The 25,212-nt window shown below is 50.1% G+C and overlaps 1 protein-coding gene and 1 long non-coding RNA gene across 3 annotated transcripts in view; one reads left to right on the forward strand and one right to left on the reverse strand.

The window, feature by feature from the left end:
• The window catches only part of LOC140398602 (plexin domain-containing protein 1-like), a 266,471-nt gene that overhangs the window by 202,069 nt on the left and 39,190 nt on the right, over positions 1-25,212 (forward strand). The window contains exon 12 of the mRNA XM_072487442.1: positions 1,796-1,831. Within this exon, the coding sequence (XP_072343543.1) occupies positions 1,796-1,831 (36 nt within the window). The remainder of the gene's footprint in view (positions 1-1,795; positions 1,832-25,212) is intronic.
• The window catches only part of LOC140398603 (uncharacterized), a 220,733-nt gene that overhangs the window by 113,322 nt on the left and 82,199 nt on the right, over positions 1-25,212 (reverse strand). The window lies entirely within an intron of this gene.

Below are 25,212 nucleotides of genomic sequence, written 5' to 3' on the forward strand. Positions count from 1 at the left end.
TATGCGGTAAAGAATTCCACAAATTCACTAGCCTCTAAGAGAAGACGTTCCTCCTCAGCTCAGTTAAATGAGTGAACCCTGACTCTGAGATTATGCCCCCTGGTCCCAGACTCTCCCACAAGAGGAAACAACCTCTCAGCATCAACCCCGTAGAGCACTCTGAGAATCCTATACGTCTCAATAAGGTCGCCTCTCATTCTTCTAAACTCCAGTGAACTCAGGCCCAACTTTCTCAACATCTCCTCATACGAAAGTCCCTCCGTACCCCTGATCAACCTAGTGAACCTTCTCTGGACCGTATCCAAAGCCAGTATACCTTTCCTTAGATAAAGAAACCAAAACTGTTCACAGGATTGACCCTTGGTTAAGGCCGTTGTTTTTTACTCTCTTCCTCAGATTTGTTTGGACAAGGCTGCCTGCTTGTTCCATGTCTAAAGGAGCATCTTCCATGATTCTCAATACGTTTCTTGGGTGTATCCATCATGCAAAATGGATACATCTCGGAGGCAGTGCGGTCAGCCAACTTATATTTGATGTAATGCCTGCAATCAATGAATCCATTACCCTGGAACAGGGGGCGGGATTCTCTGATCCTGAGGCTAAGTGTTGACGCCGTCGTAAATGCCGTCGCGTTTCTCGACGGCGTCAACATGGCCTCAGGTGCAGCGATTCTGACCCCTACAGCGGGCCAGCACGGCACTGGAGCGACCCACGTCACTCCAGCTGCCGATCCTGGTGCCAGGTGGGCGCCGCGGGCATGCGCATGCACAGTGGGGCCAGCGGCAACGCGAGCATGCGCAGTGGGACCGGCGCATTTGCCGCGCATGCGCGCTGGCTTCCTTCTCCGCGCCGGCCCTGACGCAACATGGTGTAGTGCTACAGGGGCCGGAGCGGAACAAAAGAGGCCCCCAGCCCAAGAAGTCGGCCCGCCGATCGGTTGGCCTCGATCGCGGGCCAGGCCACAGCGGAGGCCCCCCCCCCCCCCGGGGTCGGACTCCCCTTCCCCCACCCCCAGCAGGCCACCCCCGGATCCATTCACGCCGAGGTCCCACCGGGTAAGACCAGGTGTGAACGGCGCTGACGGGACTTGGGTTTTTTGTACGGCCGCTTGGCCCATCCCGGGCCGAGAATCGCTAGGGGGACCTGTAGAGCGGCCCCCGACTGGCGCCGCGCCGACCGCGTTGGCACCAATGCCGCCGATTCTCCGATTCGCGCCCGGCCCGGCGATTCTCCGTCCCGGCCTGGGCCGAATGAATCCCGCCCAGGATCATTTCAACTTGGACAAAAAGGATGGTTCATGACGCAGGAATAAACGGTGGAAACTATTGCAAGTGCAATGGGACTTTGGAATTGTTGGAGAGGAAAGGGGAGAAAGAAACAAAGAAATGGGAAGAAATCAGGTTCAAAGCAAAATCATTTAAGATAAGGGGCAGGAAGCTTAGAGGGGATTGAGAAAAGTCTTTTTCACGCAGACAGTAGTGGGAGTCTGGAAGTCGCTGTCTGAAAGCATGATGGAGGCAGAGACCTTCATAACGTTTAAGACGTTTTTAGATGTGCGCTTGCGATGCCCAGACATACACAGGCTTGGGCCAAAGGCTGGAAAATGGGGTTAGAATAGGGAGGTGGTTGTTTTTGACCAGTGCAGACGTGAAGGGCTGAAGGCCTTTTCTGTGCTGTCGACCTCGATGACTATAGATGGCAGCCAGATTTACTAACAAGAATATTTATTACGATATTTGTGATCATCTTCATCAATAATGCAGCCTCACTAATCTCGTTTTTCTCTTTCCTCCAGATGACACCAAACTGAATTTCCCCCTCAAGGATCAGGGTAAGTGTTCAGTGTCACTTTGAGTTCGAGAAACTATTAGTCAATAATAAGGTGAGTCAATAATCAAGGTGAACAGATTTAAGATAAAAGAGGCAAGGAAGAGTTGAGGTGAAGTGTTGTTTAAATAGCGAGCTGTTCATGCCTGGAATGCACTGCCTGAAGGGTGCCCTAGAAGCAGATTCCATAGTGACTTTCAAAAGGGAATTGGATGTACATTTGAGAAGGTAAATCTGCACGGTGATTGGAAAAGAATGGGCAGGGTCGGGGCTAATTGTTTAACTCTTTACAGCCAGCATGCTTATGATAGGCTCAATGTCCTCTTCCGGCACTATTGTCATGTGAGAGTACCCTTTAAGAAATGGGTGTTTAAGAAATGTACCTTTAAGAAATGGAGCTGCTCATGTTACTGGAGTGACGTCAGAGTGTGGGTGGAGCTGAGCTCCACTTCTGCTTTTTTTTTTTAGTTTCAGTTTGAGAAGAGTTTGGGTCTGTCTGTGTTTTTCAGGGAGCTGCATCTGAAGTCTGCCATCCAAAGACTATCTTAATCATTTGGTGAATTCAGAATTATAAATGATTTCAGAATTGAATGTAAATCCTGATGCGCTTCTGTTTAGAGGTTTGTTAAGTTTTTGGATGTTAAAAGAACAGCATACAGATTACTTAGTGTTTTATTCTTTGGGGGGTGTATTTGATTTGCTGGTTACTAAGATGCTCACTGTTTGTTTTAGAAAGGTTCACTTGAGTTCATAGAATAAACATGTTCTATTGTTTTGTTTTAAAAAAACACTGGTCCATTTTCTGCTGTACCACACCTGCAGAATGGGCCGTGTGCTCCCCATACCACAATCTAGTAAAAGTTGTGGGTCAGGTGAACTCCATGATGCACTTTGGGATTCTCTAAACCCTGGCCCAGAACGCTAAACCATATACCATTGTGTTAACAGGGCACCCAGTCAGTTAAAAGACAGACTGTTGTGTAGAATACATTGTGCTTTGCGGCGAATATAGCCATGATCAGGAAGTGGGTGGTGGGGAGGGGTGGGCATGGGAGCGTATGGAGGCGGCTTCATTCAAGGGCACCAGTTTGGGGGTGTTGGTAACTGCGCCTCTGCCGTTCCCGCCGGCACGGTACTCCACCAGCCCCATGGTGGTGGCGACCCTGAGAATCTGGGGGCAATGGAGGAGACATGTAGGAACATCGGTCTGGTCCCCAATCTGTAATAATCACCTGTTTGCCCCGGGAAGTGTGACTGGGGGGGTTCCGAATATGGCGGAGAGCAGGGATTGAGAGAATGGGGGATATGTTTATAGAGGGGAGCTTTCTGAGTATGAGGGCGCTGGAGGAGAAGTTTGGGTTGGTGAGTGGAAACAAATTCAGGTATCTGCAAGTGCGGGACTTCCTACGTAAACAGGTGTCAACCTTCCCGCTCCTACCGCAAAGGGGGATTCAGGACAGGGTAGTTTCCAAAGGGTGGGTAGGAGAAGGGAGCGTCTCTATGACATTTACAAGGAACTTATGGGGTCAGAGGAGACGCAGACCGAGGAGCTGAAGCGCAAGTGGAAGGAGGAGTTGGGAGGAGAGATAGAGGATGGTCTATGGGCGGGCGCGTTGAGTAGAGTCAACGCGTCCGCAACATGTGCCAGGCTCAGCCTGATACAATTTAAGGTCGTTCACCGGGCTCACATGACAGTGGCCCGGATGAGAGGATTCTTTGGGGTGGAAGACAGGTGTGCAAAATGTGCGGGAGGACCAGCGAACCATGTCCACATGTTAGAACATAGAACATAGAACAATACAGCGCAGTACAGGCCCTTCGGCCCACGATGTTGCACCGAAACAAAAGCCATCTAACCTACACTATATGTTCTGGGCATGTCCGAAGCTTAGGGGATTTTGGCAGGGGTTTGCAGATGTCATGTCCACGGTGTTAAAAACAAAGGGTGGCACTGAGTCTGGAGGTGGCGATTTTTGGGGTGTCGGAAGACCCGGGAATCCAGGAGGAGAAAGAGGCAGACGTTCTAGCCTTTGTTTCCCTGGTAGCCCGGAGACGGATACTATTAGCTTGAAGGGACTCAAAGCCCCCGAAGTCGGAGACCTGGCTATCGGACATGGCTAGCTTTCTCTGTTTGGAGAAAATCAAGTTCGCCTTGAGAGGGACACTGTTAGGGTTCGCCCGGAGGTGGCAACCGTTCGTCGACTTTTTTGCGGAAAATTAACCATCAGAGTGGGGGAGGGGGGGGGGGTGCTGGGGGTTAGATTAGTTTAGAGTAGGGGGTGGGCAGCACGGTGGCGCAGTGGTAGCACTGCAGCCTCACGCCGCCGAGGTCTCAGGTTCGATCCCGGCTCTGGGTCACTGTCCATGTGGAGTTTGCACATTCTCCCCGTGTTTGCGTGGGTTTCACCCCCACAACCCAAAGATGTGCAGGGTAGGTGGACTGAACACACTAAATTGCCCCTTAATTGGAAAAAATGAATTGGGTACTCTAAAAAAAATTTTTTAAGAGTAGGAGTTTAATAAAGGTGGGATCTGTAAGGACGGGAGACGGCTTTTGCACTATGTTTATAGTTTCATGTACATTGTTTATTATGTTGTTGTTATAATATCAAAAAATACCTCAATAAAATGTTTATTAAAAAAAAAACAAGATAAGACATTGACAGGAGGAATTTAATTCCTCCCCTGAGGCAGGTTTGGAAACTGTGGCCAATTTTTGTAATGATTCAGAGGATGTGGGCTTGTTGACTAGGCCAGCGTTTATTGCCCATCCCTAATTTCCCTTGAGAAGGTGGTGGTGGGTCACTTTCCTTGAACCGCTGCAGACCATGTGGTGCAGGTACACCCACTGTGCTGTTAGGAAGCGAGCTCCAAGATTTTGACCCAGCGACAGTGAAGGAGCAGCGATATATTTCCAAGTCAGGATGGTGCGTGGCTTGAAGGGGAACCTCCAGCTGGTGGCATTCCCAGATATTCAATGCCTCTGTTCATCTATGTGATAGCGGTGGTGGGTTTGGTGGATGGAAGGAGCCTTGGTGAGTTTCTGAAGTGCATCTTGCAGATGGTACACTATAACCACTGTGCACCGGTGTTGGAGGGAGTGAATGTTGAAGGTGGTAGATGGGGTGACAATCAAGCGGGCTGCTTTGTCCTGGATGGTGTCAATCTTCTTGACTCTTGTTGGAGCTGCACTCATCCAGGCAAGTGGAGAGTATTCCATCACACTCCTAACTTGAGCCTTGTAGAGGGTGGACAGGCTTTGGGGAGTCAGGAGGTTAGTTACTCGCTACAGCATTCCCAGCCTCTGGCCTTACCTTGTAGCCACAGTACTCATGTGGCTGATCTAGTTCAGTTCTGGGCAATGGTAACCCCCCCAGATGTTGATAGTGGGACGTTAAGGTGGTGGTAGAATCGAGGTAGTGTCACTAGACGAGTAATCCAGAGGCCCAGACTAATGCTCTTGGGAAATGGGTTCAAATCCCATCACAGCAGCTGGAGCAATTTAAATTCAACGAATAAATCTGGAGTTAAAAAGCTAGTTTAACGGTGACCATGAATCCTTTGGTGATTGTCGTAAAAACACATCTGGTTCACGAATGTCATTCAGGGGAGAAAACCTGCTGTCTTACCTGGTCTGTCTTCACGTGACTCCGGGCCAACAGCAATGTGGTTTACTCTGAAATGCCCTCTGAAATGGCCCAGCGAGCCACTCAGTTGTATCAAACCGCTAGACAGTCTGCAAGGAATGAAACCAGACAGGCCAGCCGGCGTCGACCTGGGCACGGGAAATGGCAATGGCAAACAAGACCCCCGTCGGCCCTGCAAAGTCCTCGTCACTAACAGGGGGCCCCGTTCCAAAATTAGTGAAGCAACAGCCTGGCATAGTCATACTCAGGGAATCATACCGTGCAGACAATGTTCCAGATACCACCACAGTGCTATACATTCAGTAGAGAGTTCCCCTGGGAGTCCTCAACACCAACTCTGGACCCCATGAAGTCTCACGGCGTCAGATCAGCCACGGGTAAGAAAATCTCCCGTTGGGACCCCTGAGCTGGTGAATCATTCCTTCTCCATATCAAACACCACTTCGTAGAATTTTCATCATAGAATTTACAATGCAGAAGGAGGCCATTCGGCCCATCGAGTCTGCACCGGCTCTTGGAAAGAGCACCCTACCCAAGGTCAACACCTCCACCCTATCCCCATAACCCAGTAACCTCACCCAACACTAAGGGCAATTTTGGACACTAAGGGCAATTTATCATGGCCAATCCACCTAACCTGCACATCTTTGGACTGTGGGAGGAAACCGGAGCACCCGGAGGAAACCCACGCACACACGGGGAGGACGTGCAGACTCCACACAGACAGTGACCCAAGCCGGAATCGAACCTGGGACCCTGGAGCTGTGAAGCAATTGTGCTATCCACAATGCTACAGTGCTGCCCTCAAGTGCCCTTCCACTTGATGGAAGCACTGAGGGTGGCGAGGGCAAAAACATATTCTAGGTGGGGGACGTCAATGGCCATCATCAAGAGTGGCTTGTTAGCACCATTATTGACTTGTTAGCACCACTACTGACCACGCTGGCAGAGTCCTGAAGGACATTGCTGCTAGGCTGGATCTGCTAGACTGGGTCTGCAACAGGTAGTGGGGGAATCGACCAGAGGAAAAACCCCGCTTGGCCTCATCCTCACCAATCTCCCTATGCATCTGACGATGACAGTGTTGGTAGGAGTGACCAATGCACAGACTTTCTGGAGACTAAGCCCCACCTTCACATTGGGGATACTCTCCATTATGTTGTGTGGCACTGCCCTCATGTTAAATGGGATCGATTTCAAGCAGATATAGCAACTATAAACTGGGCATCCATGAGGTGCTGTGGGCCATTATTAGGAGCAGAATTGTGTACAAGTACCATCTGTTATGACTCAGCATATTCCACACTCTACCATTACTGTCAAACCGAGGGATCAGCTCAGATTTAATGAAGGTGACAGGAGGGTATGTCAGGAGCAGCACCACATGTCAACCTGGAGAAGGTACAAACGGGACTACCTCGCGGAAGCAGCATGCGATGGACAGAGCTAAGCGATTCCACAACCAACGGATCAGATCTAAGCTCTGCCGTCCTGCCACATCCAGTCGTAAATGGTGGCGGACAATTAAACAACTCGCTGCAGCAGGCGACTCCACAAATATCCCCATCCTCCAAGCGAAGGACAAGGCTAGAGCATTTGCAACCAGCTTAGGCCAGAAATGCTAAATGGATGATCCATCTCGGTCTGCTCCAGAGGTCCCCAGCACCACAGATGTCAGTCTTCAGCCAATACGATTCACTCCACGTGATATCAGGAATTGGCTGAAACCTCTGGATACTGCAAAGGCTACGGGCCTGGAAACATTCCAGTAATAGTACTGAAGACTGGTGCTCCAGATTCGCTGTGGGCCTCGCCAAGCTGTTCTAGTGCAGCGAGAGAACAGCTCCAATAGCATTCAAGAAACTCAACACCATCCAGGAGAAAGCAGCCCATTTGATTGGTATCCCATTCACCACCTTCAACATTCGCTCCCTCCACCGACACACAGTGGCAGCCGTGTGCACCATCCACAAGATGCACTGCAGCAACTCAGCAAGGCTCCTTCGATAGCACCTTTCAAACCCGCAACAGCTACCACCTCGAAGGACAAGGGCAGCAGATACATGGAAACATTAGCACCTGAAAGTTCCCCTGCAAGTCACACACCACCCTGACTTGGCCGTTCCTTCACTGTCGCTACGTCAAAATCCTGGAACTCGTTCCCTAACAGCGCTGTGGGCGTGCCTACACCTCATGGACTGCAGCAGTTCAAGAAGGCAGCTCACCACCACCTTCTCAAGGGCAAATAGGGATGGGTAATAGGCGCAGGCCTTGCCAGCAATGACCTCACCGCACAAAATAATGCATTTTTAAAAAATCCTTCGCTGTTGTACCCATTCCACCCAGTTGCCTCTATTTATACCGTCTGCTTTAATACCTTTCTCTGATGCTCACGACGATGAGGAATCAAACTGGAGGGGAATGGAACTTGGAACCATCTTTGGCACACTAAGAGAAGTCAAACACTGTTAGCTGCAAGATAAACTGTCTCGAGCCAATCTAGATAAAATGCTTTGTATACAATTTCTATTACCAGCGTTTCCTGTCATATATTAGGGTTAGTTAATGATTTTCTTTTCATTTGTAAACAATATTTCGTGAACTAAAGCCCTCTGTTGGCTGCCCAGCTGAAATTGTGCGGCTAAGAGAGTTACTTAAGGGTTTGCATCGCTATTTTCAGGAGGAATGGTGATTTTGGCTGCCCTGATAATTATGTTTTGGATTCCTGCTGTGCGTTGTTCAGTGCAAGAACATAGAGTCCAGGCAGCTTGAATTTTCCACTATTGCTTTGCACTATTAATCTCTGACTGTAGCAGAAATCTGTTTTCTTATAACACTCCCTGAAGAAAGATCCGTTGATAGGTTTGTGTCGGACACTTTGCAATGGACTCAGTCATTGTATATGAGCTCAAAGATTTTATGCAGAGCTCCCTAAGGGGGATCAGACTGACAGATCCAATCTCTCCAAAAGGCCACAAAACACATGGGAAGTATCAGACACACAAAGAAACACAAAGAGAAAGATGATCGCCTCTGACAGCAATACAAAAACAGATCAAAATGTAATGAGGACAAGACAAATGGAAAGGGATGTGAATTGTGTTTTCTTTTTCTCTTCTCTCCCCCTCAACGCCACCTCCTCGCAACCTCGGTGAAAGTGCTGAAACCTTACTGGGTTGCGACCCACGTGTTGTCATGCCTGAGGAGAACGTGTCAGAGTGACAAAGAGACAGAGGGCGCGATTTTCCGGAAAAAAATTCAAAGTTCGGTGGCGAGTGGGAATTGCCAAGAGCTTCCCGCCGCTCGGCCCACCCAGGCCGGCAACGCAATTGGTCCACTTGACGAAGCCTCGCGGGCCCCTCGCCGCAAATGAAGGCTCGCCAGCTGATTCGCCGGGACCGCGCTCGTCAGCCCCCCCCCCCCGGCTAATCAGGTTGAGCAGCACTTAAGCTGCACTAGCTCGGCCAACCCCCAGCCAGCTCGCAACAATGGCGCCCAGGAGTCCGGCCCCAAGATTCGCGGATGCTGAACTGTGGAGTCTCCTAAATGCAGTAAAGGCCAGGAGGGATGTCCTGTTCCTCCAAAGGACCCGGAGGGTGAGCCACAGGGCAGCCATTGCTGCCTGGGACGAGTTGGCGGCAGGCAGCTGTGAGCTCGGGAAGTCTGACCAGGAGGACAGGCCTCCAGTGCCGAGAAAAGGTCAAACAACCTACACCGGGCAGCATGCGTGAGTAGACACCAAAGCCCCCCCCCCGAAAGGGAGCATCCACCCCCCCAACTCTCCATGCAACGCCCAACCCTTCATCCACCCGCCTCCCCCATCAACACCCCCCACCTCAACCCTCCCTTCACCCCCCCCCCCATCCCACCACTGTGAATCACGCGTGCGGCTAATGATGCCCTCTCTGCATCTCCTCAGGAAAAGCTCCCCCATAATCGTGGCGTATCCCAGACTGGGGGTGGGGTGCCAGACTCACCACCTTCGAGGAGTGGGCCCTGGAGGTGGCTGGGTTGGCCGAGGACAAGGTGGGCATCCACCCGGAGGCTGGCGGACACTGCAAAGGTGAGGAACCACCAGGCTCCACCTGGGGGAACCTGTCGACATGAGTTGTTATTGCCTTACTGACTGACCCATCCCTCCCACTGACCCACATGTCCATTCTCCCGCAGGTCCTCCAGTCGACAGTGTCAGCCTATCCTGGGGGGCACCATCTCCTGTCTACCAGGAGGCTACTTTGGAGGAGAGCTCCGAGGGTGCAACCGTTATTGGCGCATCACAGCTGTCATCCCCACCCTCCACCAGCGCAGATACACACACCTCGGTGGGAAATGTTAGTGGACAGGCTCCTGGGGCACAATCTGGTGAGCACCACACTGCTGCTGATGTACATCAGGGGGAGGCAGGAACCCCCCCCCGGCGAGGCAGCAGTCGGAGGGCTGCTGGATCCCAGGACACAGCTGGGTCCCGGCCTGCTGCTGGGCCTGTGGTACAGGGGTACCCGGAGCTGATGGAGATGATAGGGAGCGGCCGGGACATTCAGAGGGAGGTGTCAGCGACACACCAGCAGATCCAGAACTGCCTGGAGGAGTCCCAGAGATTACGTGCGCAGGAGACATCACCACTAATGCGTGGCACTGGGGCCAATACTGCTAGGGTGGCGACCGCAGTGGAGAGCCTGGTGCACGAGGTCGGCACCGTCAGTGAAGGTGTCCAAGGCGTTGTGCAGTCGGTGACGGCCATGGCTGAGGATCTGGGCAGAATGCCCGACTCACTGGCGGATGGCACCCAGTACCAGGCTGACCTTGGTGAGGTTCTGCGAGACATGTCCCACTCTCAGATGGGAATGGCCGAGGCGCTGCAGGGGTTGGGGGAGGGAGGGGCTCCATCGTGAGAGTGGGGAATTGTAAAACACATTAAACACCCTTGTGCACGACCATTATGGCACCTCTGTCACTTTCTTCCACATTGACCTCCGATCCCTTGGCCCATCTCTCCAGGCATCTCCCCATCCCCCTGGCACCCACCCACCCTCCAGCCGTGGACATGCCCCCAGAGCTGTGCATCTTCCTTCATTCCTATCATCTAATTTTCTTTTTTCTTCCCACCCTCCTGTGTAAAGCACTTGACAATATTTTCCGTACGGAAGGTGGCCAATTAATGCCGATTGGTGTGGCTAAGGTGGCGGAATAGTGAAAGTTGCCCAGAGATGCTGTAGTGTTCACCACACTCTGACTCTGGTTGACCTGAGAGATTGTACTGAAGCCAAAGTAAAAATCTGATGCCAACCACAACTCCCACCTGCTGACCTGCAACCTGGAATGTTCCAGGAATAAACTACCTCATGAAATTGGAGCTCTGTCTCCAGAGTCACTTCCCGACAGTGTCTCATTCTGACAATGCTGATAGTGCAGCCTCCGTTTTAAGTGGTGACGGGTTTTCCAAAGGTGCATGTTGATATCATTGACCAACGGTGGGAATCTGCTTAAAAGGACCCCACTGGTTAGTCCTTGTCGCATCTTAACTGTGCAAGTCAAGGTCGTGGGTCATCAGCTCACAGCAGTTCCAGGATGGGGAAGTCAGCTGGGAGATTTTTGTGGTCACTCACCCTCTTTGCGGCAAACCTCTAAAACAGAGTTTTTCAAACTTTTTTTCCGGGGACCTATTTTTACCAACCCGGCCGACCTTCGGGACCCAACCCGGCCGACCTTCGCGACCCACGCCGGCTGACCTTTGCGACCCACACCAGCTGACGTTCGCGGCCAACGCCGGCTGACCTGCGCGACCCACCATTTTCTCTTACCTTGTTTGCTGCTGACAAAAATGGAGGAAATGGTTTTGGGTCCCTTTGGCCCTCGTACACGCTCCTCCAATGGAACCTACTGGATGAAGGTGAAGCCTTCCTGTGTCGGAAAGGTTGGAGTCTGCATCTGTCCAATGTTCAGCATTTTTCCCCTGTATATAAAACCCCCCCGAACTTGTAAAAAAAATAAAAATAAAATGAATTTAAAAAACGAATAAAATAAAATAAATAAACCCCCCCCCCCGAACATGTAAAAAAAAAAGCTGCGACCGTTTAAAAAAAAAAGTGTCCGCACTGCGCATGCGCACCGATGATCTGGCACGCATGCGCAGCATGGCCGCATTTTTTTTACATGTTCGCAGCCATTTTGAAGGCTGCTTGCAGCCGGCGTTATTAACAACCGGCTGCTGCAGCTGTTGTGCGCGGATTTGCGCGATCGGGAGCACAGTGACGGACGTCTCCGCGGCCCTCACGACACCCGTCCGCGACCCACCTGTGGGTCGCGCCCCCGCGTTTGACAATGCCTGCTCTAGAGTAATGGTAGCCATGATGTGGAGATGCCGGCGTTGGATAGTGAAGAGTAATGGTATGCAGACAGCAATAGATGCAAAAAGCAGGCAGGGACAAGAACAGAACAGACCAAGAGAGGAGTGAAGCCAACATCAAACAATGAGAGAAAAACAGAGGAAGGTGAAGAGGGGGAGATTTGAACAGAGATGAAGAGAAGGGTGAAGAGAGGGAGATAAAGAGAGAAACTGGCAAGGATGAATGAACAGGGATATGCAGAAATTTACCAGAGCGTGATAGACAAGAGTGGCAAAAAAGCGACAAGCAGAGAATGATGGAGAGAGGGGCAGACAGAGGCAGATGGAGAGCAGGACAGAAGAAGGTGATGAGAGAAGCATATTCTGAGATGGAGAATGGGGCAGACAGGAGGATGAAGAGAGAGGGACAGAGAGAGGGATAACTGGATGGAACTACAGAGGCAGATCAGAAAAGATTATTTTTGAAGGAATTAATGAAACAATACAAAGTAGTTGACAAAGGGAAAAAGATTTTTAGAAGTTGAAGAAATTAGCTCAGAAGAATGTCAGAGAGTTCGGTAGTTGATGTATTCCCAACAGTGTGGAATGCGTTCCTATTTTGGATTTCCATGATTGATTTTTTAATGGCAAAACATTCTTGAAAAATAAAATCGAATCCACATTTTTATTCCTCACAGTAATTTGAATCGGTTTGCAATTCAATTAATTTAGAGCATTCTAATCTGTACATGATCTTGATTTTAAGTAGCACACTGCACAAAGCCTAGAGTGGGGAGTAAGCATTATCTAGCTGAGAAACAAGCTGGTGAAATGGAATTGGAAATGGCTGAGGTTTACATTAACCCATCAATTTGACAGCGCCCATTTCACACTATTGTCCAAAATTCAATGAGAAATGAGAATGGAAATTGTGGAGACACTGGTCATAATTGTTCAGTCTTCTTTAAACTCGGGGGTGGCGCCAGAGGACCAGAGAATTGCAAAATGTTACGCCCTTGTTCAAAAAAAGGGTGTAAGATTAGCCCAGTAACTCAGAGGGTGGGGCGATTTATCCAGAAACAATAATCCAAGACCTCAATTGTCACATAGACAAATGCGGGTTAATTAAGGAAAGTGAGCATAGATTTCGTATGGGACAATTGTGTTTAACTAACTTGCTGGAGTTTTGTTGAAGAGTTAACAGAGAGGGTAATGACAGCAATGCTGTTGGTGTGGTGTCCAAAGGCATTTGATAAAGTGCCGTACCAGAGTCTTGTCAGCAAAGTTATAGCTCATGGAATAAAGGGAACATTAGCAACATGCATTTGAAAGTGGCTGAGTTACAGGAAAAAGAGAGTGGTGGTTAATGGATGTTTTTTGGGCTGGAGGAAGGAGTTATATTACAGGGGTGTAATATATATGCTACTCATTTGTCTTGCCAAGTTATACTTAACTTGATGCTAAACAGTCAAAGTCTTCCAGTTGATGACAAATTATTTATTGAGCAACAAAATAATATATTTATGAATTCTTTACTTTAATACTTTGACTAGTAGTAGAATTAACTAAGATTGAATTAAATTAACAATGAATATATTACACTACACTCTGAGCTGGTCACACTTCTGTCCTCTAGCTACAACACACACAAAGAGAAGAAGAAGAAAAGAAGGGTGGGAAAACTGCTTGAGCTTGCTTATATAGTCCCTGTTAGTATTGCCATCTAGTGATCATCTGACTGTACTGACTGCATATTAACTAATCACGTATTTACATATACAGAGATCACTACAGACGATTTGTAGTGAAGTTTCCCAGTGGGTCAGTGATGGGACCCTTACTCGTCCTAATATATATTAATGACCTAAACTCTGGTGTACAGGTAACAATTTCAAAGTTTGCAGATGATACAAAACTTAGAAACATTGCGAACCATGAGGGTGATGGTGTAGAACTAAGGGACACGGATAAGGTGATGGAATGGGGGGAGGCGGGATGGGAGAGGAGCGGGGACAAGTGGCAGATGGAGTTCAATATGGAGAAATGTGAAGTGATTCATTTTGCTCGGAATATCAATGGCCAGGATTCTCCGAGCCCATGCCTGCTCAGAGAATCGGAGATGAGACGGCCCGCGACGCCGGTCCGACTCCGCGACGTGATTCTCCAGCAACTGGAGAATCGCCTCTAGCCGCGCACCGCGGTCGATGTGGCGCCGTTATCAGCCCCCGCGATGATTCTCCGTGGTCGACTGGCTGAGTTACCGCCGGCGTGGTTCTAACATGGTTCCAACAGGCAGGAGCTCAGACCCGCGACCGCGATGGCCGTTCTGGTGGGGGTGCAGGTAGATCAGACTCCGGGGGAGGGGGCCTCCACAACGGCCGGGCCCACGATCGGGGGCCACCAATTGGCGGGTGCACGCGATCCGGGTGGGGCCTACCTTCTTCCGCGCCGGCCCGCTGTGCGGCTCCGCCATGTTGCGTGGGCCCAGCACGGAAGCAGCAACCGCGCACATACACAGAGCCGCGGCCGGCAGTGCGGGGGCAGCCTATCTCCGGTGTTTACACCGGCGTCAACACTTTGCCGCAATTTTAGAGAATCCTGGCCAATGTGTAGCAAAGGATAGAATTGTAAAGGGGGTGTGGGAACAGAGGGACTTGAATGTATGTGTGCATAATCCATTGACTGCCAGGACAATCTCGGAGTGTGGTCAGTAAAGCATACAGTATCCGAGGCTTCATTATTAAGGCAATAGGGTACAATAGCAAAGAGATCATGTTGAACGTGTAAAATACTTTAGCTCAGCCTCAGCTGGAATATTGCGAGCAGCTCTTGGGCACCACACCTTAGGAAGGATGTGACGGCGTTGGAGAGAGTGCGGAAAAGATTCACAAGAATCACATGCACCTTCAGGCTAAGGTGATGCCACGAGCCTGTGTGTTACTGATCCCTACATACAGGCACTGTGCTGTCTTGCATGATCTTTTAAATTGATAAGAGTCCTTTTAAGTCCTGTTTTGCCACAAGCCACAGTTCTTTCAAATTGATCTTATGAAACTTTCATTGTAGATTTGGCATCACGGTGAAAAAAAAATGCATAAATTTTTATTCCTGAGAATACTCACCAAAGGTCAAAGAAACTAAATGTGACGGTTATGAAGGGAAATACTTCAAAGCTGGGATTCATATTGATGGAGCTGTTGCAGGAACACTCCTTCTGAAGTTTATCTTTTCATCTTTGAACGTTTTCCTCTTCATCTTCGCTCTAACTTTATCTTCATTAAAACTGTTGCTCAGTCAGAGCTGGGATCCGATACGCTGAACTTCCCCTGACTGAAGAACCTCGAACTAGGGGGTATAATCTCCAGATAAGGGGGTTGACGCGGAGTCAATTCTTCACCCGGAGAGTTGTGAATCATTGTAATTCTCTACTTCCAGAGGGTTGTGAGTAGACTGAGATCGATAGATTCTTTGGCACTAAGAGACGGAGATCAGGCAGGAAAGAGAAGTTTGGGTCAGAGATCAGCCATGACCTTATTGAATTGTTGCGCTGGCTTGAGGGGCTGTAGGGCCTACGTTTCCTGCTCATCTTCACCTTACTGCCATTTGGAGGCAAACCTCACATGTAAGACCACCAGGGCTCATTATACTCCTTCAGCTGGGAGACTTGCACCTTTGGTAGTGAATAGGCCTCCCCATCAGTTACACGATAGCGGTTCCCCTTGGGCAGCATGGTGGCATAGTGGTTAGCACTGCTGCCCCACGATGCCAAGGACCCGGGTTCAATCCCAGCCCCGGGTCACTGTCCATGTTGGGTTTGCACACTCTCCCAAGTCCACGTGGGTCTCACCCCCACAACCAAAAAAGATGTGCAGGCTAGGTGAATTGACCACGCTAAATTGCCCCTGAATTGGGGGGAAAAAATAATTGGGTACTCTAAACTAATGAAGAAAAAATAGACATCGGTTCCCGTCCAAAGAATAGCACAAAAGGAGGCTATTCGGCCCATCAGCCAGGAACGGGTTAGCACTGAAACAAGGCAACAGAGCGAGGACCTCATATAAATTCACAAGTGTGGCACAGAGTTAAACTAGAGCACTACTTCAGGGTGTACGAGAAATACTCGAACACCGGTTAAGGTGGCAAAAGTTGGAGACAGATGTCAGGCATTTGTAGGAAAGTCTGTATTTTCTGTGGAGATGAGTGAATGCGAGGCTCTGAAGATAAATGATGGGACAATATTAAGAATCAGGGGTTTCAGAATAGCTGAAGCAAGCGAGTGATGCAGGACAGCTTCAGAAGGAGAATACAACGTCACTAGATGCCAACAATCGCCTTGAAACAATTCCCTCCGCAATGATTTTCTTTCTCCCAACTCCAATTTATTTTGCAATAAATAAAATCTGAGGACCAGAAGCCAATTAGATGCAAGGACTGATTTGGCCTGAAACTGTTTGCAGACTTTTAAGAAAGTTTTGTTGGGCTGAAACCACAGACTGCCAACATCTGATAAATCCCTTTTCCTGATAATCCTTGTTTTTTTGCCAGTCATCAAATTGGTGTGTCAGGAACTCTGTAGGTTTGTCTGGCTGCTCTGCGTAATTCACCAAGTAGTGCTGTGTCTAGCTTTCGCAGGAGTTAAATTCATACGCGTGGAGTTTTATTTCCGTGAAGCGGAGGACGTTCGCCCCCTCGTTCATCGCTCAGATTTCAGGGCCCAATTTGCCAGCGACTTTCTTTGGGCTGAACATGAGGCCAGGAAAGTTACGGAAACAAAGAATGGGGGCGGGGTGGGAACTGACAAATTAAGGCACTGGCTTTCATAGAACTTTGTAGAATCCTTACAGTGCAGAAGGAGGCCATTCGGCCCATTGAGTGTGCACCGACCCTCTGAAAGAGAACCCTACCTAGGCCCACTCCCCCGCCCTATCCCCGTAACCCCACCTAGCCTGCACATCTTTGGACACTGAGGGGCAATTTAGCGTGGCCAATCCACCTAACCTGCACATCTTTGTGGGAGGAAACCGGTGCAGCCTGAGGAAACCCACACAGACACGGGGAGGACGTGCACACTCCACACAGACAGTGACCCGAGACCGGAATTCAACCCGGGTCCCTGGCGCTGACAGGCAGCAGTGCTAACCACCATGCTACCGTGCTGCCCACAACTGGGCATTGAGCAACTGGGCCGAAATCCAACGCCGACCAATCAGGTAAGAGCCTCTTTTGCCTGCCATCTGTAAAATCCATTTGGAATAGTCTCAATCCCTGCAAAGTATGAGTAGAGAAAACAAAGTACTTTTTACTTATTCAGATTATGGCCAAAGTTGAATTCACCCCTCCTCCTAGTTGCCCTGAGAAGGTGAAGGTGAATCTTCTTCTTGGAGCTCTGCAGTCCTTTACTAACTTTAATATTGGCCGTATTAAATTTCCCCCCTCATTGATCAGCTCACTTAACTAGTTTATCCAACTCATTTTCTAGCTTAAGAACCACCTTCTCAGAATCAATCGCCCCCCTAATTCTGTAGCTGCCGCACTGACCTGGAACCACTGTGAGTTTGCCCCACCCAGCATTTTCCACCTGCTTCCCAACATAGTTCTCCTATCAATCAGAGCGAACCTTCAACCAGACCTTCATTATTTTCAGATGAGAAACATATGTTTGATTTTACATGCAGCTGATTTGGACTGAGGCCTGAGACTTATGGGAAATCATGTGGGTTAGCCAGCTGGCACTCTTTTTTTAAAATGTATTTTATTACAAACTTGTATCAAAACAGGTTACAGCGAATAAACACCTTGAGAAACATACTTCTCAACAATCAACTATACAGTCTGTACAGATTTTTCTCGTTTTTCACCCCCCTCACCATTCACCCCCCCCCCCCCCCCCCCCCGATGAACAGCCCCTCAAACACGGTCACAGACTTCCCCACCTTTCCTCAAACCCCCCGCTGAGCCCCTTAACTCATACTTTATCTTCTCTAACTGCAGGAAGTCGTGCAGATCACCCAACCAAGCTGCTACCCCCGGTGGTGATGCCGACCGCCACTCCAGCAAAATCCGCCGCCGCGCAATCAGAGAGGCGAAGGCCACGACAATCCTCCTCCGGGAATACCTTGCTTTTCCCTACATTCAGCTTGTACCCCGAGAACCCTCCAAACCTCCCCTGCCACTCTGCCGACTCTCTGAGAGCCATCGCCAATCGCCAGCGCAAACAGCAGCGGCGACAGAGGGCACCCCTGCCTCGTACCCTTGTGTAAGTCAAAGATTCGTGAGCTCATATTATTCATCCTCACCCTCGCCCTTGGTGCCACATACAGCAACTGTACGCATGCCACAAATCTTGGCCAAAACCCAAACCTTCCCAAAACCTCGAACAAGTACCGCCACTCCACCCGACCAAATGCTTTCTCTGCGTCCATGGACACCACCATCTCCGGTACCAGAGCCCCTGAGAGATTCATCACCACATTCAACAGCCGTCTTATATTACTCGCGAGCTGCCTGCCCTTCACGAAGCTGTTTGATCTTCTGCAACCACCCCGGGACACAATCCTCCATCCTCCCCGCCAACAACTTACCCAATACTTTCACATTCGTGTTCAATAGTGATATGGGCCTATACGACCCACATTCCACCGGATCCTTCCCTTTTTGGGGATTAGTGTGATTACTGCCTGCTTCATCATCTCCAGCAACTCCCCCTTCTCCAGCGCTTCATTAAACGCCCCCAACAGATGTGGTGCCAGGTCTGTCGCAAATTCCTTATAGAATTCCGCCGGGTACCCATCCGGCCCAGGGGCCTTCCCCGACTTCATACCCCTGATACTATCCAGCACCTCCCTCAGCCCCAGGGGCTCCTCCAACGCCTGCCTCTTTGCTTCCTCCACCCGGGAAATTTCCAGCTCATCCAGAAACCGCTCCATGTCCCCCTCCTCTCCTCCTGGGTCTGCCTCATAAAGTCCCTGGTAATACTCTCTAATTGCCTCATTTATCTTCCCTGGCTCTGACACCACATCCCCAGCCCCAGTCCGGATCCTCAGTATTTCCCTGGACGCAGCCTGCCTCCGCAGCTGGTGCGCCACCATGCGGCTCGCCTTCTCCCCATACTCGTACTGCACCCCTCTTGCCCTACGCAGTTGCCCTACCGCCCTCCCCATTGTCAGCCTGTCAAATTGCCCCTGCAACCTTTTCCTCCTCTCCAATCCCTCCACAATGGGCACCCTCGAATATTCCCTGTCCACCTCCACTATTTCGCTCACTAAACGGTCATGTTCCTCCCTCCTTTCCTTATCCGCATGAGCCTTAAAAAAAATAATTTCCCCCCGGACCACTGCCTTCAGTGCTTCCCAAAAAATGGCCGCCGACACCTCCCCATTCTGATTCAACTCCACCTACTCCTTAATCACCGCCCACACCTTATCACAAAAACCTCCTTCCGCCAACAACCCCGAGTCATCTCTCACCGCCTGCCACATCGCAACAACCCCCCGCCTACCCCCAGCTCCCCTTTCCCAATCCCCCTCCTGGGCCACCCCTCTCGACCTTCTCCCTCACCACCTCACTTCCGTTCACCAGCATAACCTGCTAGCGCAGCAGCCCCTGCCCAAAGGTACTTACTAGTGACCACCCCCACCTCCCTACTCCTCAGCTCAAGGAGGAAGGCTCCCTGTTGACCTTACCCTCCCCCACCCAAACAAAGACTTCTCCTGAAAGCCAGCTGGTACTTGAATATGTCGAGGGAGATCGAGACTCAACCATTCCAAAATTCTTCTGGTCATCCCCGGCCTTACGCCTTCCACATTGTCTTCGCTCATCTAAAGCTGCTGGATCCTAACTCACGCAAAGTCCTATTCATCCATCATCCCTGCGTTCACTGACCTACATTGCCCCCCACCCACCCCCCTCCTCCACCCCCAGCCTGACAGCATAACAATTTTAAAATTGTGGTCCTTTTCAAATCCCTCCATCGTCTCACCTCTTCCCAGCATGTAATCTCCTGCAACTCTGCAGCTCTCCAAGTTCTCTGTGCCCCTTCAGTTCTGGGGCGGGATTCGTCGACCCCCCACCGAGTGGGAGAATCGCCGGGGGTCGGCGTGAATCCCGCCCCCACGCGTCCTCCCAATTCTCCCGCCCCCCAAACACCAGCATGGCGTGAGTCGCGCCGCCCGCCTCGGAGAATGGCGGGGTCTGGCGCAACCCAATGGGCCCCGGGGCCGCCCGAATGCTCCGGCCCGCGATGGGCCGAAGTCCCGCCCGTTCCATGTCGGTCCCGCCGGCGTACATTGGAGTTGATCCCTTACCGGCGGGACCTGGCATCGCGGGCGGGCTCCGGGGTAATTGGGGGGTCGCGGGGGGATCTGGCCCCAGGAGGTGCCCCCACGGTGGCCTGGCCCACGGTCGGGGCCCACCGATCCGCGGGCGGGCCTGTGCCGTGGGGGCACTCTATTCGTTCCGCACCGGAGGCCGTGGTCATCAGCCATTCCCGGTGCGGAAGTGACTCCATGTGCGCATGCGCGGGGATGATGCCAGCACGCGCTGGCACTCCTGCACATGAGCCGACTCGCGCCGGCCCTGGCATGGCGCCAGGCCCCTATCCTGCCAGCCGGCGGGGCGCCAACCACTCCAGGGCGGGCCTAGCCCCTGAAGGTGCAGAGGATTCCGCACCTTTGGGGCGGCTCGACGCCGGAGTGGTTCACGCCACTCCGTCCCGCCGGGACCCCCCGCCCCGCCGGGTAGGGGAGAATCCCGCCCCTTGTCTCTGAACCATCCCCAGTTTTCATCACTCCACCACTGGTGGCCGATCCTTCAGCCACCTCAGCCCTAAATGCTGGAATTGCCTCCCTAGGTCTCCCCACCTCTCTACTTCTCTCCCTCCTATAAGAGGCTCATATCTCTTCGATTAATATTTCCTTATTGTTTGATAGCACTCATGTGGAGCACTCATGTGGAGCACTATGTGGTAATTTTACAATTTTAATGGAAAGTTGGTGTTGTTGAGTAGGATTCATTAATCTGGACACAATGGTGCATGTCAGATGAGCGGCAGGGCAGCACAGTGGTTAGCACTGTTGCTCCACAGCGCCAAGGTCCAAGGTTCGATTCCCGGCTTGGTTCACTGCCTGTGCGGAGTCTGCACGTTCTCCCCGTGTCTGCGTGGGTTTCCTCCGGGTGCTCCGGTTTCCTCCCACAAATCTCGAAAGACGTGCTTGTTAGGTGAATTGGACATGCTGACTTCTCCCTCCGTGTACCCGAACAGGCGCCAGAATGTGGCGACTAGGGGCTTTTCACGGTAACTTCATTGCAGTGTTAACGTAAGCTTACTTGCACCAATAAAGATTATTATAAGATCATTGGTGTAATTGCAAGAGTGTTACTTTTTAGCTGAGGAGTCACATAATCCCAACTCAAATCCTGTTCAAAAGCCACTCTCGAGAACGCACCACAGTTGCCAGATAGTTCTTTGCTGGGATTTCCCACGTACTCAGCTCTTAATTTAAATCATGCCACTGTGGTTAAATGTCAAACAGGCATTCCGTCATACAAAGAGAAAGAAAGAAATAACTAGTGCGCCAGCAATAGGGCCTTTCATTTGGCTGGAATAGCCCTGGCTCACAGAAGCATTTCCTTGCCTTCTCTTGCCAGAGAGTAGAAAAAGGAAAGATAACAGCACTAAATCGACAGCTGGACAACTGAACATGGGGGACTGGGGCTCCGAGAGCAGCAAACCTTCAGAGGACTATAGATGAGCGGGTGATCGAATGACAAGAGAGGGGTGAAATACATTGAGTCCCCAAGCCATGTGATGAGTGTGATTGAAATAGTCCATCCACATTCAGTGGAGGATTTCCCTCCACTCCTTCATGTGTTAGCTATTTAAATGCATTCATTGTGAAACCGCAATGATTCGACTTCACTATATCTCTTCGCAAACAGAAGCTAACATTTCAGGGCCAGTTATCCCATCAGTTATTCAACCAGTAAAGCGGGTCAGACAGTTAATCAATGCCAATACCAGATCTTCTTCTGGGATTTAGTTACATTAGAGCAAATCAGGTGAAGGACACATTTAGACCCTAGACCTTAATCACAAGGGACTGTGATCCATTGACAATTAATTCCTGTATTGTTGCCTTAGACACCGTCACTGGGACACTTAAAGTTTTTCAAATTAATGGCCAATAGTAAGAACAGACCGGAGTTGTGGCTGAGACTGTAGTCTGAGAAATGCTGGTACTGTTCACCATTCTGCAGGCAGGAGATTGGGCCTGGCCCCTGGCAATAGAGCATTTAACTTGTATTATCATCTCAGACCAAACCCTAACAGTGACTCGGATACTGGGCCGAAACCCCAATATTTTAGTTTATTTTGTAAGACTGTGCGGAAGGAATACTTCGCTCCAGGAGTGATTGCCCGAAAAAATAGGGATTTGATGTATTGAAAACAAAACTTTATTATTAACACAGTATTAAAATATTTAACATGATACCCGAATATAGCTTACAATTACCCCTTAAACAATACTACTCAATACTGTAAATATAATAGCCTTACTTGATATCTCTATTCCCAATTAAACAACAAGAAATAAAAAAACATACAGCTCTCAATCCATCCTACATCCCAATGGTACAGAGCAACACTTGTTTTCCAGAACAGATTAGAACCCCTGCAGACTCTGGCTTGACATCTTCAAAAAGCTGTTTCAACTGGTTTGTTTCAGCTTCCTCCTTTGTCCTCTGGCAAGTCTGCACTGCTTTCAATACTATTAATCTTTTTAACTATCCTTCCGTGAGAGCAAAAGCCCTCGGGCTGGATTCTCCAATTCTGGAGCAATGTCCCCACGTCGGCATAGGAACAGTGGCGTTTATGCCAGGAAAACTGGCGCAAAACGGCCACCGATTCCCCGTTTTGCTGGGGGCTAGCAGGACAACAGCGTAGAGCACCCGGCTCCAGCTGCCGATATGCCCCGGAGAATTGCCGGGTCCATGGCCGCGCCTGCGCACGGCGGTGGCCGCTTGAGGAAAGGGCCCACAAAATAGTCCCTCCATTCGGCCGGCTCGTTTGCCCTGGACCACCGCCCTTCCCCCCCCCCCACAATGCCCCCAGCCCCGAATAAAGTCCAATCTTGCCCGCAGATCGGCTCTCTCCCAACTGTGATGGCCCTGGACTGAGTCTGCAGCTGCCACACCGAGTTCCCGATGGGTGAGACCATGAGAGACCCACGCCATCAGGAACTTGGCCGGATGGGGGCGGAATATCGGGGGCCAGGCCTCAGGAAATGGCCTGAGGCCATCAACGCGCGGCGCAGCGTACTCTGTAGTTGAATGTCCCAATTTGATTGTAAGATAGTAGAACCGATGAGGTAGATTTTAAGGAATATTTTAAAAGACGAAAGGTAGAGGGGTGTCGAGGCTTAGCGAGGGAATGCCAGAGCATTTTGCCGTTGCAGCTGAAGATGCAATGATTACAATCGTGGAATCTGCAAGAGATCAAACCTAAAGGAGAAATGCCCATGGTGCGGGGCTGCAGGGTTGGAGGAGATGGGGCGGGTCAAGGCCATGAAGTGATTTGAAACCAGAAAGCAGAAGTTTAAAATCCGAGCGTTCCTGGATCGCTTTGGGATTGAGTTGGTTTCAAGTTGAAACACCTGGCAATGGAACTGAAGTTGATGTTTTCTGTGGTAGAACTGTAATTCCAATCACTAAGCTGTACTCCAAGGAGAGGTGATTGGCAAGCCAAAGAGTCTCACAGAGGCCAGTTGGAGGAGTAAACGTTATAGTGAGGAAAGATTTTGATTCCTAATTCGCTCCAGCTTAAACTTGCAAAGAAATAGTTCAAAAGATTTTCTGGGCCAGGGTGTCCTAGATTTGGGAACAGTTACCCAGTGCTTTGTGCTAGCAAGTTGCATGGCTTTAGCCAATTAAACTCCTGCAGTACGCATACACTCCAGGCAATCATCAGGTCTACTCTATTGCCAACATTCACCGAAATCTGGGGCAGCACGGTGGCGCAGTGTGTTAGCCCTGCAGCCTCACGCGCCGAGGTCCCAGGTTCGATCCCGGCTCTGGGTCACTGTCCGTGTGGAGTTTGCACATTCTCCCCGTGTTTGCGTGGGTTTCGCCCCCACAACCCAAAAAGATGTGCAGGCTAAGTGGATTGGCAGTGCTAAATTGCCCCTTAATTTGAAAAAATGAATTGGGTACAGAAAATTTATATTAAAAAGAACATTCACCAAAATCTTCAGTGTCTTCTGGTCTGGCCTGAGAGAGGATATATTTCACATCAGAGAAAGAGGTGGCGGTACTAGGAACTTGGGTCCAGAAATTTGATTCAAGATATCAGTGGATCATTGTGGAGACTGCTAAATGTGATAATAGAGTTCCTAATTGTTGAAAAACATACACTGTGCTGACTAATTCGGATTTTAACAAATAGCCCTCTCAAAAGATTCAACATTTGTGATCAAAATTCAATTGCTCTCTTACCTTCCATCACTGAAGTCCTTTTAAGTGTAGTCACTGCAGGAGAAATCCACACAACAGTGACCTCTACACGTTGAATTGGCTAGTGCATTTACTGTCTTTATGCCCCACTCCACCCTGTGCTGTGAAAGTGATGCCCGATATTGCTATATAGCCTCATCTCACGACACATTGCTTTCTCAATGTTGCATTTATGAAATAGCGAGATGTGAAAGGAACGAAAGACTTGCTGCTATGTATGACCTTTCACAACCTCAGGATGTTCCAAAGCACTTCACAGCTGATGAGGTACATTTTGGAAATTTAGGGTCAGATTTTCAAAGCAGAATCAGAAACCCGATACCTGGATGAGTCCCAGGCCCTGATCCCGTGCCGTCATTGGGCATGAGGCAAGCTCAACGCTCAATTAGTGGCACCAAATATCTCCAGAATGCAGGAGCTGCCTACCAAGGGCTTGTGGCAAAGGTAAACGGCAGCCATGATAGGGCCCGCCGTTGGTGCCAAACACCAAGGCCCGAGGTTAGGCCCCAGGTTCGATGTTGTGAATGGAGATTCTCATTGTCCAGCCAGAGTTGCTGAGTTGAAAAACCAGGTTGAAAAGTATATGAACCAACAAACCTCAAGATCCATTTTTTTTTAAGCCAGTCTTTCAGGTTCTATAGTTATAGAGGTTTACAGCACGTTAGTTTCATTGGGCAGAGCCGGGGTTCCAATTCGTTTTGGCAACTCCACCAGAAAAACATGAAGCGGTCAGAAGATCAGCAGCAGTCGTTCCCATTCGCAGCAGGTGTCAGGAGATGTGCTCTTGCCCGAATACGTGCTTGAAAAATGGTAGTACCACCACAGACCGAGCTGACCGGGTCCTAAAGGACATCGCTGCTAGACTGGGACTGCAGCAGGTGGTGAGGGTACCAACAAGCAGGAGAA

This window comes from Scyliorhinus torazame, chromosome 21, assembly GCF_047496885.1.
Source record: "Scyliorhinus torazame isolate Kashiwa2021f chromosome 21, sScyTor2.1, whole genome shotgun sequence".
Lineage (NCBI taxonomy): Eukaryota > Metazoa > Chordata > Chondrichthyes > Carcharhiniformes > Scyliorhinidae > Scyliorhinus > Scyliorhinus torazame.